Source organism: Scophthalmus maximus, chromosome 13 (genome assembly GCF_022379125.1).
Source record: "Scophthalmus maximus strain ysfricsl-2021 chromosome 13, ASM2237912v1, whole genome shotgun sequence".
Taxonomy (NCBI): Eukaryota; Metazoa; Chordata; class Actinopteri; order Pleuronectiformes; family Scophthalmidae; genus Scophthalmus; species Scophthalmus maximus.
In genome coordinates, this window is record NC_061527.1 from 1423578 (window position 1) to 1441454 (window position 17877).

Below are 17877 nucleotides of genomic sequence, written 5' to 3' on the forward strand. Positions count from 1 at the left end.
CTAACGTTAGCATGGTGAGAGCCATGATCTTGGGCCAAAACCAGCAAAGAGACTGCGACGTGATTGGTTGTACTTTCTTCTTTCATAATGGCGGTTGGCAACCAGCGTAATAGGCGCATTATCGGCTGAGTTTTCACCTTTCCTCTGACAGTGGCAGATATTAATTTTGTGGCGGAAAAGTGAAGGAAGCAAGGTTGATGTAGTGACTTTTTAAAACCAATATATTGTTCGAGGTTGTCGTTGGATGTTGAACGTAGTGTACAACAACGAACCCTTACCATAAACTGTACATAACCACAACCCTAACCAAATTAAAATCCCAGTTTAAATGCTTAAAAAGTGTAAAATCAAAGAAAATATGAGAGATGTTACGTCCTTGCCCGCCATCTTTTGAATTCCAGGACAGGTGACAACACGCATGCGCAAGCAGTGAACCAAATTAGCTTATTCTTACAGTGTTCTTGGTACCGTGTTCTCGGTCGCAGACATATCTCCACTTATTATAAAACTTAAGATTATAAAACCATGTATAATGTATTGTGTTTTTTTATTTTTTTATTTCTTGCGTAGTGTTTTTTTTTATACCTTTTGTGCTTTGTAGTACACGAATGCAAAACAGGCAGAGCTGCAATGGATGTGGATGCGGAGCATTTTGTCCCTGTCCATAATAATTCATAACAGCTGGTCTGTATCCAGAGGGCCATTGTCTCTTAGCATGTCCTCAGCGTCAACATGTATCCTCATCTTCAATGATGAAAAAAGGCCTGCACATTATTACATTATTTAAATACGTGTATTTCAGGTTTCCTCTATATGCTGAGCTTATACATATGAAAGGAAGCAGCGGAGCTCAGTGCTTCCTTTGTCCTGTATATTATTCAATAATGTTCAATCTCCTGCCCTTGAAGATTACAGTCATTGTGACACGGGACCCCGAGTAAATATTGACCAATAAAAAGGCCCGACAATAGATAGGAGGCGGCGCATTGTATAAGCTTCTGCGGCAGGTTATCTGTCGCTGCTGAATTAGTTCTTTCATCACTGATCCTCCACCAGCAACCAGAGGAGTCATTTGCCTGCAACAAGAGGCAGTCGAGCTAATGAAGGTCATTATGTTTCGAAAGGTCGACAAAAAAAAACACACGAAGGGGGAAACGACACAAATACATCTGAGGATGATTCATAATAATCTGTCTTATAAACAAGCTCCACTGTTTTACGCGATGAGGGTTAGGGTCACATTTCTCTTTACCTTCACATCATGTCTTTGATTGTTCTGTCGCAGCTGACACACCATATTTCGCTCCATGACATCGACATTTCTTTTCCACTTTTGAAAACAAGGACATGGTTTCTGAATGCGCAATTTACTTACATAAGCAATGAAAAAAGCAAACAGGAAAAAAACAGTAAAATATATAAAATGTTGATATGTATGTGTAAATGTGCATGTGCGGAGCTGCGAGCTAAAAGATAAATTACTTTTTAAAAAAGGAAAATTCTAAATTCTATGAGAATAAATAAGAATACTATAATATGACAGAAGGATAAAAGCATAGCATCATGGGTAATAACGGGAGATGAAGATGAGAGGAGTTGCTTTGGAACAAGGCTTTTACTGTGAAACATCTACAGGAAGTGTTGAGGTTTTCTGTCAGCAGCTTAAATGTCAAATTCAAACTGACTGGAATAATGAGTGAACGAAAACAGTATTTGTGAAGAAGAAGAAGAAACTGAGAGAAGTAGAAATGTGAGTCTTACATGAAGTTGTTCCAGAGAGATCAGATTCGGTTCTTAATGCCACAAATCAATATCCTTATGTATATCAAAAGGAAAGAATTTCCTTTGTTGAAAGTCAACATGTATAGATTTTCCTCCATGTTCAGGGTCATTGTCTGGCTGCATCACCCAAATTCTAATAAAAACCCAATATATATCTGGGTGTCATCTGCATAGCTCTGCAAGAGGAAGCATGTTGAGGTTCAACAAGAGGGGACTAAGAACCGATACTTGTGGGATCCCATGTCACGAGGGCTGCAGCCCTACATCAGATGCAGCACAAGGATCTATTAAAATCCACAACTGTTATAAAATTCCCCCAATTCAATATTCAGGCGAATATAATTGAAAATCTTTGTAAGAGCAGTTTCAGTGCTACAATGTGGGCGGGAACCCGATTGAAAGCCATAAAAGATTCATCATTCATGTGCAAGAAACTATCGATTTGATTAAAAACGACTTCTTCATCAATCTTGATTATAAAGGGGAAAATAAGTGACACATGGTTTCTCTTCGTCTGACCACTGCAACAACTCCGCTGTGAAAGAGCCGAAAACCCTTTAGAGGATAAAACTTTCCACGGTTCTGTTGTGGCAGCAGAGCTCGTAAGAAATAGACGAGAGTGAAAGGCAGCGAGAAGACAAACCGTGTTCATGCTTCCATCCAATTATAAACCCGCAAGGCATTTAGAGTTAAATCTGTCATCATCTCAGTGCTGCCGAGCTCCATGTTTAACAATAACCCGCGGCTCCCTCCCTCCCTCTGACACACGCATACACACAATCAATATTCCATCTACGTCGCAGTCATCAGCCTCCGAGCTCGGCTCATCAAAATGCTCAATAGGTCAAAAATGACATTCAGAAGGCGGCGAACACACACACGCCGACACAAACCAGTGACTTCTGACTGACAGGCACAAATGACCAGGTGTGGAGCTGGTGGTGATGGACAAGTGTGCGTGTAGACAATCAACACACAAATAAACACACAGTAACACAACCACACACCACTGCTTTACCTTCAGCCAGTCACGAGTTAAACAGACCTGAACATCGATCTTAATCAGACCTGATGCAAATGTTTGGCACATTCATATTCACACTAACACGCGATCGACTTCATGGACGAGTTCGGAGCCGGTTGATGAGACCGATATGGAATTCATTCACCCTGAGCTGTTACCAGTCAGAATCTTTAACTGTGCTTGAATGATAACTGCAGTTTATGACAACTCAGTGGGGGGACACCCCGGAGAGGTTGCCTGTCAATTACAGGGCATAAAGATATAACCATTGACTCTCGTATTCACACCTACGGGCAATTTACAGACACGATCAACTGGCACGTCTTTGGACTGCGGGAGTAGCACGGAGACAACGATGAAAACTCTGCACGGAACGACCCCAGCTGGTCAGAAGGTTCAAACCTAGAAGCTTGTTGCTGTGAGGCGACAGCGCTACCTGCAAATGATCAATATATTAATCAGTGATTTGTCTGTAAAGATTCTCAGTCATCCAGGTGAAAGTGTTACACGAAGGCCGCCGGATGGTTCTTGAAGACTAAGGTGTTGAACGAGACATATTCTGCTTATTCAGTTTTCCCTTTCCTCTAGTGTATTATGTATTTTTTTGTGAATGTGTAAAGTTAAAAAGCCCGAAAGGGAGTTCCTCTCCCTGACAGAAAATGCTGATCCTGATGCTCCTGAAACGCCTCGTCAGTAGTCCGGACGATGCGTCCGTAATATGGTGACATCGCTCTGTTACGGAACTTCATAAAGCGTCTAGCCTGACACGCCCCAAAGCAAGGGCGGGTAAAGCTAGAGCGAGAGAACTTCCTACACGCACTGGAATTGGTTGACCAATCACAATAGAGTGGAGCCGGCTGGCCAATCAGAGCAGCCTGGGTTTCATTGGGTGGGAGGGAGGGGCCTTAAAGAGACAGGAGTTAAAAACCAAGTGTTTTTGGTACTTTTGGGAACCACGTGTACATTGTGTTGCACAAATCTGCAGATGTACCAGAAAGATGATGACGTCACCTGTGACGTGTTTTAGGTCTCTGCAGTGGAACCAAGGAAAACCAGAGGCTGCTTTGAACACGAGGTTTAAACCATTTAAACTGAACTCAAATGTATTTGTTCTTTCTCCAGTAACAACTTTAACAATGTACCGTGCCCACTCCTAGTCTGTGATTTATTCCATTAGAGATTATGAAAGTCAGAGCTCAGAACGACAGGAAGCCACATTTGTCCTTGGTCAACCGCAGCGGGCTGCAGAAATCCACCTGAGCTCCAAGGATTTGCATACATTTCCCTCGCCGCGAGCGCTTCCTCTCACCGTTGCTTTGCCTGATGCTCCCCTGGGAAATCTGCAGGCGGCACAAGGCCACGGTGCAGTAGAAAAAAAACATGCCCTAAGAATAACAATGACTCCAAGTTTATGCCGTGAAGAATATGCAGTAATAGTAAAAACCTTCCGATATGAATTACTTCAACAACATACTATACAGCCTCAAAAAGATGAGGGGTAAAATAATGTATGAAACTTCAGTTTAAAAAACAAACAAACACCTTTATTCATTTCCATGATAAAAGTTAAAAGAACTCAATCATGTCAAACTCCACCTTTAAACTTACAGTTGCTCATCGTCACTCACACAAGGGTTCCTTACAATATTTTCCAAATTTTGAATGAAACAAAATGAACTGTATTGCTGAGGAGACATTGATTTACTTCCACCCTCTTGATTCAACATAGAGGAGAGGTACCACTTCAGATTTAAATTAAAAAAATGTTGCTCGATTCAAATTCTCCTGCGTCTTAAAACCTGACTGAAATTTGAAGGACAGAAATAATTGTTGAACAAGTCACGACACCGGCTGTAATACTGCTGAAAGAGTGAAGATAGTATATATGTGTTTGCCTGATCACACAAATACATTAAAATCAAACGACGGCAAATACTGATGGAGATCAATTTTTAAAAACAATAATTCACGTTCACATTCATTTAGTCGGTGCAGTGTCGTCGGTACTTAAGGAGCTGTTTCAGAATAAACTATCATTTAACCACATTAATCATCATCATATCGGCATGTGGACTTTGCTTTGCGGGTGTTAGCAATGCTAACGTTAGCCACACTCAAGCAAAACCAATGTCAGACGCTGTTGTTATGTGTTTAGTGGATTTGTCAAAATCAAATTTCCCATTAATTGGCAGGTAAATTATCCATAATTATAATACTGTTGAGATGTGTTCATTAATCATATGTCATCATAAATTAATTTACAGCTTCATTACACTGTTTTTCAAGCACCAGTTACAGATGCTCCGCCAGATGTTATATCTGCCTTTTGCTTACAAGTACATTACATTTTAATGAATTAATTCCGAGATATTTTCATCCCACATATAATAAAATGACTGACTTTTTGTCTCTGGACACTTTTTTGAAAAATGTTGAATCTTAAAAACGAGGAAAACTGCTCGTTGATTTTTATAAAACGTTTTAAAAGGTCTGATCCTGAAATTATGGACCTGAATTAAAAAAATAGCATCGTCTATGATCAGTCTTCTGCTTATGGATAAAGATTTGAAATGTATAATGGTCACGTCTTAGAATATTGGTTGGATTGTTAAATACTGGCCGGTGATGCTTTAGAAAATATTTCCATCCAAGATGAAGGCGTTCACAAAGGAATGAGGCAAATAACAAAACGAAAAACGTTCCCTCACAAGGCTGAGTTAACGCTGCAGCCATTTTGTGGTCAGTTAGAAAATACAGGAGGACCCTTTGAATGAGGTCAGTTTCTTCTGTGAGGAGGAAACTGACAGTTGTCTGAAGGCAGCAAACACCCAGACGGACTTTCTGTTCTCCTTCTCTACGAGTATATAACCACCAGGCTAACGTCGTCACGAAACTTATTCATTCAAATAGCAATAAAACATCCCTCAGGGCTGTTATCAACTCTGTCACTCAAACTAAATATCTAATGCTGAAAAATATGCCGACCCTTTGAATTATTTTCATCAAAAAATATATATAGGCGTGTATATACATTATCATTTCATTATCTGTAAACGTTAGGCTCTTAAAAAAAACGCACTGATCTTGATAAGTGGATTTTCATCTTTTCTAAAAAAAAAAAATTATTAAAAAAGAGAGCAAAAACTTTGAAGTCATTCTGATTTGAAAGATGTCAAATAAATAGAGATAAGTTAAAACATATGTACAAGACGGACAAAGCACTCAGTAGTTAAAAAAAAGACAAACTGAAAAAGAGAAACTGGCTGGATTCTCGTGTGCGTTTGTGTCATTTGTACCGTTCTTGTTGAAAAAAGTTGCAGCTTGTATTAATATCAAAAAAAGCAGTTCAACCGACAGTCGTCACGGAAACAGAAAAAATACAATCATATAAGGTTTTGGTTGTAAAGTCACTTTTAACCAAAACCTGTTCGCGTCACCGTTTCCCTCCTTGTGTCGTGAAGTTTGTAGTGTTCATCCCTCTTTTATTTGAATAAACACAAAAAAATAGGACTCCATTTCCCAGGTGTCGTCTTGTACATAATGTTCAACATCAGTTTTTGTAGTTGCGGGTCCCAGGCTGGATTATTAGTAGTTTGGTGGAGCAGACGTGTTAAGGCCCGGGCTGGTTCACGTGTGTGTTGGAGTGTTTGTGTGTCAGTGGAACATCAGGTCTACAGCTGGTCCACCGGCGCTCCATCTTCTTTGGGTGGAGGCTCTAAGTGTATGGGAGTGACAGCGGCTGGTTTCTTCACACTGGTCATGAGCGGAAGAGAAGGACAGACAGGCGGGAGGACAGAGAGACGGACAGGGGGACAGGCAGTGATAAAAGACAAGAAAAGGAAAAAGATTCTGAGATAGTGAACATTGTGTATGCTGGGGGGGGGGTTATGGGTCTGGTTATTAGTCAACAACAGTTATTGGTGTTTTTTCATTGATTCTCTGCAATATTTTTGAGACTTTATCTTGTTTTTTTGCAGAAATAAAACAAAATATCAAGAATTATGGTTCCAGAAAAAGATACAGCAGATACATTATTCTAATGACAATTTTTTAACCTAGAACAAAATGACGAGGAAACAGGTGTGTTTTTAAAAAAAGAGAGACATTCAGAAGTCATTGATGTTTTTGTGTAGAATTTTATACATGTCAATATGATCATTTAAGTATGCAAGCCTGAAAATGTGAGATGTTGGGGTGGGGGGGGGCAAGTCGTTGAAATGTAGGGTAAAAAAAAATTCACGGGTGATTTTGAGCTTGCAATCATTCTGTGATAGTATTCAGACTTTAACACTTTATGGTTTTGACTCCATACTTAAGTGATTTCCATTAGTTTGGAAAGTGTGTGTAGATGCGAGTTGAAAGACACATTTCTTACATGACACTGGTTCCGTTCACGTATGAACCAATATGGTACCAGTACCTAAAACTCTGCACCAGTACCCAGCGGTACCTTTTACCAGTACTTCACTCTCTCCTTAGTTAATGTTGACGTTGCGTTGTTGTTGTCATGACTACTGCAGTGATGCACTAATCATAATGTAACACTCCCCAACAAATAGTATGAAATTCACATACTATTGGTTTCATACTAAATCTCACACATTGTTAGTGTACTAAATATAGCATGTTGGTAAGGCATTTTGGATGCAGTCAGTGACTGATGCTAGTAAAGATTCTAAGCTTGCGTCAATCAACGTCAATCAACATGAAAAAAACGCATGTTTCTCCAGCCACAAGCTAACCTTACCTGAAGTTGCCGATCTTCACTTAAAATGTTCATCGTCCATGGAGCTGGCTGCAGCAGGCAAGCTAACGTTAGTTTGCGGTTGCTTTGTCTCCTAAGGTTAGACATGTCGCCCTGGCTAGCTTTGCATTTCACATCACAAATATCTTTCGCGAGCGGCGGTGTCTTTTCAGCTCACAATCACCCTGCGTCACTGCATGGTCGCGATCTCTTGCCCAGAGTTGCCCAAGTAGCAAACTTCCGCAACACTTGATCTAAACACAAATCTGTACTCGACAGGACTGACTGTGATTTGACCGCTTTGGTTCCCGACCCCTCGCCCCTGCATCTGTCCCATGTATGATTTAAGCTTTACTCACGAGTAAGGAGAGACCGGCACGGCCACCACCAGGACATGATTCCTTTTTCTGTAGAGCCGCCACAGGCCTCTGTGGTATCCTCGTACATCCAGGTCCCAAACGTGCAGGCACTGAAGACAGAAGACGGAGACACGAGAAGGTTCTGAATCCTCATGTTCCTCGTAGCAGATGAGGGTTCGACAGTATATCAAAGTTTTCATAAGAGCACTTTGTTTTAACGGTATAAGAACTCGTGACCAGGAGGAACTTGTACCTTGGCGAGCTCGGTCCACGTCGACGTGTCCGTCTCCGATTCCATCTTGATGAACATGACGTAGACCTTCCCCTCGGAGTCCGGCAGGAACGAGTCCTCGCAGGGGTTCTTGGTGTGGTCCAGCACCTCCGCTTCCCTGGAATCACACATGCACATAATTACACCAAACCGCACCATTTTTTGTAGTTTTTCTCCACAAACAGACTCAGTTCCATAAAAGACTCACTCACTTCAACAAATTTTGGATTTCCACCTCATACGCATCTTGTTTCAAGCTGTGAGGAACAACAACAACAACATCAGGACTGTCGCTGTTGAACGATGACACGTCGGATGCGATTTGAGAGCTCGTGGTGTGAACTCACCTGTCGACGTTCTTCAGCTGCACATTTGGAACAGTGTTGAACTTGTGTTTCTTGAAATAAACTTCCTACACAACAGAAAAGAAGATGGGGGAAGAGGAACGTGATCAGGCAAACGGATGATAACCAGATTAGTAATGAATAAAATCTCCTGATTTTACAACAACAACAACAACAACAACAAGACGAGGAAATTCTGCTGAGAAAAGCAAATATTTTCACAAAAACTTCACCTTGGATTTTAAGAAAAAAAATGCAAAATTGTGTCTATAACATTGCTAATGAAGACGGATCTGCTAGATCTTAAGTGTTATTGGTGAACTGTGTTACCAGGCTGCTGACTCATTATTACCTATGCAGAGTTAAGTTTTGTTTTCTGTTTGTTTGTTGGTTTGCAGGATTACGCAAAAACTACTCAACCGATTTCCATGAAAATTGGTGGAAGGGTGAAGCTATCGTAACGGAAGAATCGATAACATTTTGGGGCTGATCTGAGAATGTTTTTTGGATTCTGTATTAAACATTGTGCGATGGGCAATGCAGGTGAAGAGTTTTCAGCAATTTCCTGAAAACTAAATTACTTTTTGCCACAAAATTTGATGGCAAAGAAAAAAAACAATATATTTTGGAGACGATTGAGAATTTTAAATTTGATATTTTCGCAAATTTCCAAAAAATGTTTGCATGTCTGATGTGGAACTTGATTGCAATACATGCAATAAGGTGATGTGACCAAACTGCCTTGGCAGACATAAATTTAAAAAGTATTACAGGGTTAAAGTTTGGGTGAGGATTTTGATTCTGTCGTCCTGTGTTGCGGGTTTTTTCATTTGTTTAATTATTGAGACTTTAGAAGATACTTTTTTTCTTTTTGTTCTTACGTGGAAATATCCGTTCATGTTGAGGCCAATGATGCCGAAGTGGTATGAGCGGGACACGTCGGGGATGACGCATTCGCGGCCTTTCCTCTGCTCTGGCATTCGCATCCACATGTCCCAGTCCCACAGCTGCAAGACACAAACACACACGCTCAGCGACAGTTTATATCATCTTCAGCACAAACTCACACAGTTAATGAATTACACAGCTGTTTAGTTCCATTTAGACACAATTCATAACCAAGGGAGCAAAACTTTGGGGGGGAAAAAAGATAACTTCTGCACCTTCTCTGGTGTCGGCCATTTTGGCTCCAGTTCATCCTTGTAGAGGCTCTTCTTCAGCACCCAGCCGAGGCCGGGCATACTCTCCACTCTGTAGAGCAGGGCCGGGTCCTCCGCTGTGTGTTCATAGCCCTGTACATCAACAACAACAGGAACCGTCAGTGACATTTATAAATGAATGCAGGGGAGAAAACCGACAGTGGGAGACTTGTTCAGTTGTTCTATTTTTAGAAACGAAGAAGAAGAAGAAGAAAACCCTAAAGTGTGGACGACGTTAGGTTACACCCTCAGGTCCAAAAGGAAACTGATAAGTCACCTCATCACATACTCCATTGTCGAAGACGCTCGTGTTCCGACATCGAGACGTCAGTTACACAACACAACAGCTAAAGACCCTCACACCTGCATCTCAACTGTAACACAATAATAATAATTCCTCGGCCTCACGCTGTGTTTGAAACCATCACTGTGAGGTTGTTACTTAGTAATTTACAGGTGGATGAAACTAAATTCCGGAAAATGCTCGAGCAATCGTAACCATCACCAAAAGCTTTTGTGTGAACCGGGATGCGAGTCTCAAAGAGGAGGAGGAGGGAGAACACTTGAGCAGGTGAAGCGGTCGACACTCACCTGGTCGTTCCAGGCTGAGATACAGTAGAGGCTGTCGTCCTCGTCCAGCAGGTGGATGGTCTGACTCAGAAAACTGCAAAAAAACAGCGTGGACATAACAATAATATCGTTGTTAAAAGACCTGCCTTGTTGCCCTGTAGAACAGTAAACTGACAGAGGGGGCAGTTAAAGGGGCAGTAAGCGATTTTTGGAGAAAGCTTGTCTCTCTCTTTGTTGTTGTTAATGGTTTTACTTTACTACATACTTTTATTTTTGACCTCCAACATGATTTCTTTTTCTACTTTTGACAGTCTAAAATTGAATTTCATGACTTTATGGGGAATCACAAAGCTGCAGTTTTTACAGCAGCAAACAGTAAAAACAGAGTCCAACAAAATAAATATTTCTAAGACTGTAGATCTACTGCCACCTAGTGGTGACTCTGGCAGCTGGGACATTATAATCCAAAACCTGAAGTCTGTCATCATGTGTGACAGAGAAAAGCAGCAAATCATCACATCTGAGAATTTCTAACCCACAAAAAGTCGTGGTTGTGACAACTGGAGAAATGTACCTGAAGAAGTCGATGGAGAGATCCAGGTCTTCTTCTATGACGATGGCAAAACTGGCATCCTGATAAAAAAAATAAGACTTCAAAGTGCTGTTTAAAGATTTAATCTGTGCAGTGACGCTCACAATACAACTGATAAATGAAGATGATCAATTAATAAGCTGACCGATGAAACAATAAAGTCAAAAAGATGTTGTCCACCTTCTTTTACAAAATCCAGAGTGTTTGATCCTAAAGCGTTACGTTTGACCGGTGCATCACTGACTTCACATACCGTTCATCTTTAAAAAACTAAACAAAGGAAAGTTAAACTACTCACTGGGTGAAGGTTGAAGGTTGCAGTCAGACTGGCTTTGTAGTGCTGCGACAGAGAACAGAGACAAACTGTTTTATTTTCACACTGGAAACAAAATGTTGAAGATCTCAGGCTACGTCCACACTTTACGCCTTGGTTTTGAAACTCTACAGATTTTTCCGCTGCCGGACCCATTTCAGTCTGAAATCTCTGGGTTGTGTTTTAGTCTGGATGAACAGAGCGTGATGTCGAGGCCCACGTCCGCTTCCTGACCGGATCTCATCAATTTCGACTGGACTAGCTGATGTGAATGCAAAGAATTGGTAACAGTGCTTCCCAATAATTACCGAAAGTGTGCGTCTCACCGGAGAAGAGTTTCATAATGGTCCAAAGATGTTTACACCAAAAAAAAATAAAATAAAGGTTATTTCCAACTCGGTGCTAAAAGTGTGGACGAAGTCTCGGTTACTTTCACGACTCCAGGTTGGAACTTTAAAGAAGTTTTATGTTCCTCTACGACAGATCAGGGTGATGCACAAAGTCCTAAAACCATAAACCAACATAAAATCAGAGTGAAATGAGTTTGAATTGTGGAGTTAGTGTCATTCACACCTGGGACACTCGAGCGTTCTTGATGCTGATGGGTGTGTGTTGAACTCCTTTCAGTCCGAACAGCTCGACGACATCCATGGGCTCCTGAGTGAAACACAAACAACATGTGGGAGGTGAAGGGGCGGGGCATGATCCCGGGAAGAACCAGTTAAATTTCCGAGCGGATTGGAAAAAAACAAGTGGATCAAGGGATTTTTCTTGTTCATCAATTCTTGTTCTGCATCGTCACTTTTTCCCTTTCCTCTAGTGTTACAGGTTTTTAGTGAATGTAAAATTTTTGCAAAGTTAAAAAGCCCAAAATACATGTCCTACGTAAAAAATTATGGACTTTTGGTGATATTCATAATCTTTTAAAAAATGTTCAAGATAACATGAAAGAAACTTCATTCAAATTGTTTTTTTCTTGATTTTTGAAACCAATTTGAAACGAAACATATTAAGATATTTTTACATTATGTCTCTTATTGGTCTGCTCTTCGTGTAGATGAATACACTGAGTCGTGAGCTTGAAACTGAACCACACCAGTTAAAAACACAAACTGAAATCTAAAAATTTATTCTTTTAGATTAAACATCTCACTACTACAGTCGGTGTACTGATTACAAGTGGACGAGGAAATAAAACTGGTACCTCGTAGTATCCATCGATGAAGACGGTGATCATCTGCGGGTTGACGCCATGAGCCGAGAGAAGTGACCTCAGCATTCTGAAAACAGACGACAGCTGCTCGTCACGAGAGGAACGACAGTGGTTTATTCTTCTGTATCGTGGTATTTATTCTAATTTCAATTCGACAGGTAAATTTACTTCACATTAATATTAACAAACGTCTTCCTAAAACAAAAGACGAAGCCATGAATGAGTCAGGATTTCATGTGAGAATATTTCATTATATTTTGAGTCTGGTTTTCTGATCTCACCGGTAGAGATAGTTGGGCCTGTTCCCTGCGATCACAGCCACCGGGACATTGAGGACGTTGTTGTTGGGAAACTGGAAAGATAAAGAAAATGATACGTGTGTCACGCGAGAAAAAACTTTTACAGGCTACATTTTTTATTCATATTTGACATTATTTATAGAAGTGTGGTGACTTGTGAATCAAAAGAAAATGAAAATCATTGGAGGGGCTGACAGGCTGTTATACATTACTTCTTCACAAAAGGCCAAAAAACAGCGAGAGTATAAACTTTTGCAAATTTTGCGAAGAGGAAGTTTGTTAGAATTTTGCCGTTTCCATTAATTTTCTGTGTGCGTATAATGTCCATATCATGAACTACACAACACTCTATTTAAAGTATGTAAACAAACGGACATTTTAAAAAGTCCTGGTGAAAAATGCTTCTTTGTGTCACGGGAAAAAAAGCGCCCGATGTTTGAATCAGTGGTTTCTGACATTCAGGCTCTTCTGTCCGTCTCCTCTTCTAATAATCGCAGTGAAATGAAACAATCGTATCGATGTGCGTCTCACCGGGTCAGGGTTGAACTCGATGGGCGCCGGGTCCTTGCAGCTGCAGATGCTGCCGTATCCTTCCACTTTGCTGCAGAACAGCTTCCTCCTCCGGTTCAGTTCGGTGTCGGCCCAGTGGCACTCTGCCTCTGCAGGACGGACGGACGACCGCATCCAGTTTGAATTTTAATTATTCATAAATTCAGCAGCTTTTCCCAAACACACGCCAAAACTGCGCCTCACCTTCAGAGGCAGTGAGCTGCACCTCGGTCTTCAGCAGCACTGGGTCTCCCCAGGTGGACAGAGCCGGAGACTTAGAGTGCTTCTCCCCGTAAACCTGACCTGGACACACAAATTCACACGTTTCATAAAGCAAGTTTAACAAAAATGAATGATGAAATCAAACTTATTCCACTTTCTGGCGTGTCTTTTTTCAACTGATCGCAAAGTTAGTGACCAAAAAAAAAAATCAAATATCATTCATGGAAGCATGAAATGGAAACGAAATGAACTGCTGCTCCTGCAAACGCGAGCTTCAAAGAAACTTAAAAAATTCAAATTAAAGATTGACACTGTTCAGTGAAGGGAAATACTTCATATGAACCAAAACATGTCACCTCAGTCTGCCTCTCTGGAGTTTCGGAAAAAACATGTTGCTGTAAACGTTTATCTCACGTCATCGTTCCAACGCTTTAGGTTTTTCTGCAAACATAATTTTGATTTCACAAGCTCGAAAGTGAAAGTGAAGCTCTACCTCCTTTCTTCACCACCAGTGTCCACATGTCCCTCCAGCTGAGGCTGAGCGCCGCCTGGCTGCCAAGGCTCTTCAGCAGGTTCTTCGCTGCGTCTTTGAGGTGGAACGTTCCCTCGTCCTGCCGGGGACAACAAAAAAACACATGATTCTTCTCTCGCTCCTTCGCGTTCTTCTGTTTGTCATGTGACCGATACACCCGTGGGACGGCGACTGTGCGACTGACCTTTATGGTGAAGATGAGGACTCGGCCCCGGGTCACCATGTTGAGGAAGAGGATCATGGCTTCATCCTCGTGGGGGGAGTAGGTGTCAAATATCCTCTTGGCCATGACGTGACCCTGAGAGACAGACAGCAACAGACGGTGACCGGTTTATCGCAACATTTGGACATTAGCCCTTTTTTATTATGGGTTTTTAATTTTCCTCCACAGACCCGAACCCAAAGATTTATGATCCCCACTGTCCCAGTTATCTGTGGTCATGTAAAATGAGTTACGTGGGGACAAAAAAACTAAAACACTGACGACTGATGCCATATTTGTTATTTACAATCTAACAAATATTTTATAAAATATGCTATTTTCTACTGTCCCAGTGTCCAGAGCTGTAGTTTTAGAACCACTGCAACAAAAAGGGGGAAAGTGGTTAATTTCTTTATTTGGATAAGACTGTATGATACCATGATTAATTCAACACGGACTATTATTTTATTATTATAGACATCAACAATCAATGTCAATAACATTGTGCAATGTCTTTGACGACACAATACTTGTACTTTAGAGTAAGAACTAAAAAGATAGAATCCAAAATGTAACTAAAATATGATTTGATTTGTAATAACAGCAACAAAGATCAGTTACAATTTTTTTTTTTTTAAAGCAAAGTATTTTTTTCCCTTTGGTTTGATATAAAAAAAACAGTGTGTTTTTTTTAATCTGCCAAGCCACAGTGACCAACTATTATAAATATCAGAATATTTTTAGTTTTTTTTTCTTTTTCTAATCAAACCAGTGAAACTGAATCTGGATTAAAAAGTAATTATCGGATATTTAGTTTGAAAAAAGCAAAACAAAAAAACAAATACGTACCGTCGCCTGGTTGAGGACGATCACATGCAAGCCCCGGCCTTGCTCCCGCATATCGTCCTCCAAAACCTGCACACGACAAACACAACAACTACGTTCTTTAATCAGATCCTCATGTTTGCCGACGTCTATTCATGAATAGAGTCTATTAATGTCTCCAATAAAGACCAATACACATGGGTTTTGGGGGACCGGTGGTAACGCCGATATTAGAGAGTATCGGTCGAACTCACCGTGGTTCCATCCACCGCCATGTAGACCTTGGAGCGGCTGGAGTAAACCTCGATGTCCAGGACCTTGCGTCCGTTGGCCGGCCGGCGCGGCGTCTCCATGTTGGGTACAGTGTCTTCTACAGGAGCGTCAGAGAGAGAGAGAGAATCAGTCTTCTTCACAGTAACGACGTGATGTCGAGGTGTGAATTACTTTGTTGAAGGGCTACACTTGTTGAATCTAATGGGAAACACTGATGTAAACAAAATGAGCTCTGTTTCTCACCATATTCTTGGGCTGCTGCTTCTTCACTGGCGACTCTTCTTGTGTCCAAGATGAGTTTAATGTTGACAATGACAGTTATCAGCAGAAACAGCACAGCACCGGCCTGAGGGGAAAAAGAAAATGTATGTATACATCAGTTTGAAATCTGAAGTTGTTTTTTTTCCAGTCAGGACTTTGTTCTTTAACACGAGTTTTAAAGCAGACGTTAGCTGCACAGGGGAAACACAGTCCGTCTGCAGTGCTCCAAACTCAACCCAGATTCAAGTTCCAGACTTTCTGTTCCACCTTGCGTTTCCATCGCTTTATTAAAAAGTTTCTGTTCACACAACCCCTTGGTTATGGTGAGACATTAGATCTACTGAATCCGGATGTTTTTCCAGAACATATCCGGAGGGGCTGTACGCGAGAGCGCTGACGTCCGCAGATGCTTGCTCCGCACCCTCTCCGGAATTTTCCCTTCCAGCTCCCTAGTTTATTCTCCTGGGGAATTGCGTCCAGAGATTCTCCAGCTTTTCGCTGTTCAAACATGACGAACGCAGCATGTCTCGAACCCCGACCTAGAAGAACCGAGCCACACCCTCATCAGCTCGTCCTCTCTGGTGTCAACCCGCCTCCAACTGGTCCAATAACTCAGCAGCTCGGCTCCTCACTGGTTTTCAGAGACGGCATCACATAACCCCAGTTCTAGCTTCACCCTCATTGGCTCCCCGTCCATTTTAGAATTGATGGTAAGATTTTACTCATTGCTTTTAAAGCACAGCTTGGTCTCGCTCCAAGCCTCATGAATGAAATGCTGATCCCCTCAGATCCTCAGGTGGGTCTTTACTAGTCGTTCCAAAGTCGAGGCTCAAATCTAAGGGTGACCGGGCTTCCTCCATCAGGACCCCTCCACTTTGCGGCCTGCCTGAGGAGATACGGCTGGCGGAGTCTGTGCCTTCTTTTAAAAACCCATTTATATACACTCGCTTCTATGTGATGTCCTCTTTTTATGTTGTTTTCAATACAGATATGTGAAAACCAAATTGTTGTTGGAATGTTGATTTGAATTGTTATATAAATACTATTATTATTATTATTATTGCATGTTATTTTATGGCTTATCAAAGCCCAGACCCAGGTGTTCAGGTATGGACACGCAGACAACCACCAGGTTTGATCGTTGGTTGCACAACTGACCTGGCAGAAGCGACGGATCGTCCTCTTGTTGGTCAGCTTGTATTTCCAGGTGAGGTACAAGCTCCTCTGCTGGCGCGGGATGAAGGGCTTGGCTCGGGGGTTGGGGGTCCAGGTCTCCATGCCGGAGCTCAGCAGCAGCAGCAGACCCGCCGCCTCCTCCTCCTCCTCCTCCTCCAGGAGGACACCGGGACATGCACTGCTCCACAACACCCCGCCGAGACTCGGCCGACTCGTCACATCGTCAGCTGAAGAGCCACGAGACTCCAGTCGACCGGAAGCTAAGCGACAAGTTGAGCTAGTTAACGAGAAGCTAACGAGAAGCTAACTAGCCGACGACCGTGTGTTTTTTTCACGACTCAGCGTGAGTTTAACACCCGGCAGACGTTACTTCTGTGCTTGGGCATCAACCGTGTTACTCACCGAGTCCACGAGGATCCGGTCATGAGCGTTTCAGCCTCACAGCAAAGAAGAAAAGACGCTTGGAGCTGCTAGCTGCTACATGCTACATGCTACACCTGTGTGCTACATGCACGGCGTATCTGTCGCAGAGTCGAATACGTCACCGGGCTTGCCATCCCCCCTTCTTCTTCTTCCTCCCCCAGCAGCATCAACTCTGTCCGGCTCACCACTGCCCCCAACAGGACAGATGATAAACTACCTCAGACACCGTTCAACCACTTTTGAGATACTTGAGATTTTCCATTTCAACCACTTTATAGGAGAACCTCTTACATGTCAGAGGCAAATGTATTTAAAAAAAACTTCATTTAAAAATAAACAAAACAAGTATGGCATCATCATCATACATGTACAATGACATCTTACAATATTTATTCATATGTAAGAGAAAGTGCTTTTCGTGACAATCTCCCAACGTAATAAAATATTATACAGTTCAATGTCCAATGTCTGATTTAACTGGATTTTTTGGGATGATATGATATTTTTAATTATAATAAATAACTTTTTCTTTTTAAGATAAGATAAGATAAGATCTACCTTTATTCGTCCCACAATGGGGAAATTTGGACATTGCAGCAGCAAAGTGGACTTTCACTTTAATATTTTAAATACAATTTCAATTCATTCAAGAAAAAAAGCTAAATTTAGAGATGATTTCAGGATTGCAAGTGTTGTACTTGTCG

The 17877-nt window shown here is 41.6% G+C and overlaps 1 protein-coding gene across 4 annotated transcripts in view; it reads right to left on the bottom strand.

Moving 5' to 3' along the window:
• The window catches only part of pomgnt1 (protein O-linked mannose N-acetylglucosaminyltransferase 1 (beta 1,2-)), an 81270-nt gene extending 63830 nt beyond the window's left edge, over positions 1–17440 (bottom strand). The window contains exons 1-22 of one of the 4 annotated variants that reach the window (XM_035646658.2): positions 17153–17391; positions 16733–17010; positions 15557–15659; positions 15295–15410; positions 15065–15130; positions 14198–14311; positions 13975–14092; positions 13464–13562; positions 13242–13369; positions 12693–12763; positions 12403–12478; positions 11772–11855; positions 11184–11225; positions 10868–10926; positions 10315–10387; positions 9688–9816; positions 9406–9531; positions 8528–8592; positions 8393–8437; positions 8163–8298; positions 7910–8019; positions 4329–6559 (exon numbers count right to left, since the gene is read on the bottom strand). In XM_035646658.2, the coding sequence (XP_035502551.1) occupies positions 6478–6559; positions 7910–8019; positions 8163–8298; positions 8393–8437; positions 8528–8592; positions 9406–9531; positions 9688–9816; positions 10315–10387; positions 10868–10926; positions 11184–11225; positions 11772–11855; positions 12403–12478; positions 12693–12763; positions 13242–13369; positions 13464–13562; positions 13975–14092; positions 14198–14311; positions 15065–15130; positions 15295–15410; positions 15557–15659; positions 16733–16852 (1962 nt within the window). In that variant the 5' untranslated portion in view covers positions 16853–17010; positions 17153–17391 and the 3' untranslated portion in view covers positions 4329–6477. Of the gene's footprint in view, positions 1–4328; positions 6560–7909; positions 8020–8162; positions 8299–8392; positions 8438–8527; positions 8593–9405; positions 9532–9687; positions 9817–10314; positions 10388–10867; positions 10927–11183; positions 11226–11771; positions 11856–12402; positions 12479–12692; positions 12764–13241; positions 13370–13463; positions 13563–13974; positions 14093–14197; positions 14312–15064; positions 15131–15294; positions 15411–15556; positions 15660–16732; positions 17011–17152 lie in introns of those variants that run through there. The other 3 variants (XM_035646657.2, XM_035646659.2, XM_035646660.2) reach the window with 3 other exon arrangements.
• Positions 17441–17877: the final 437 nt, after the last annotated feature.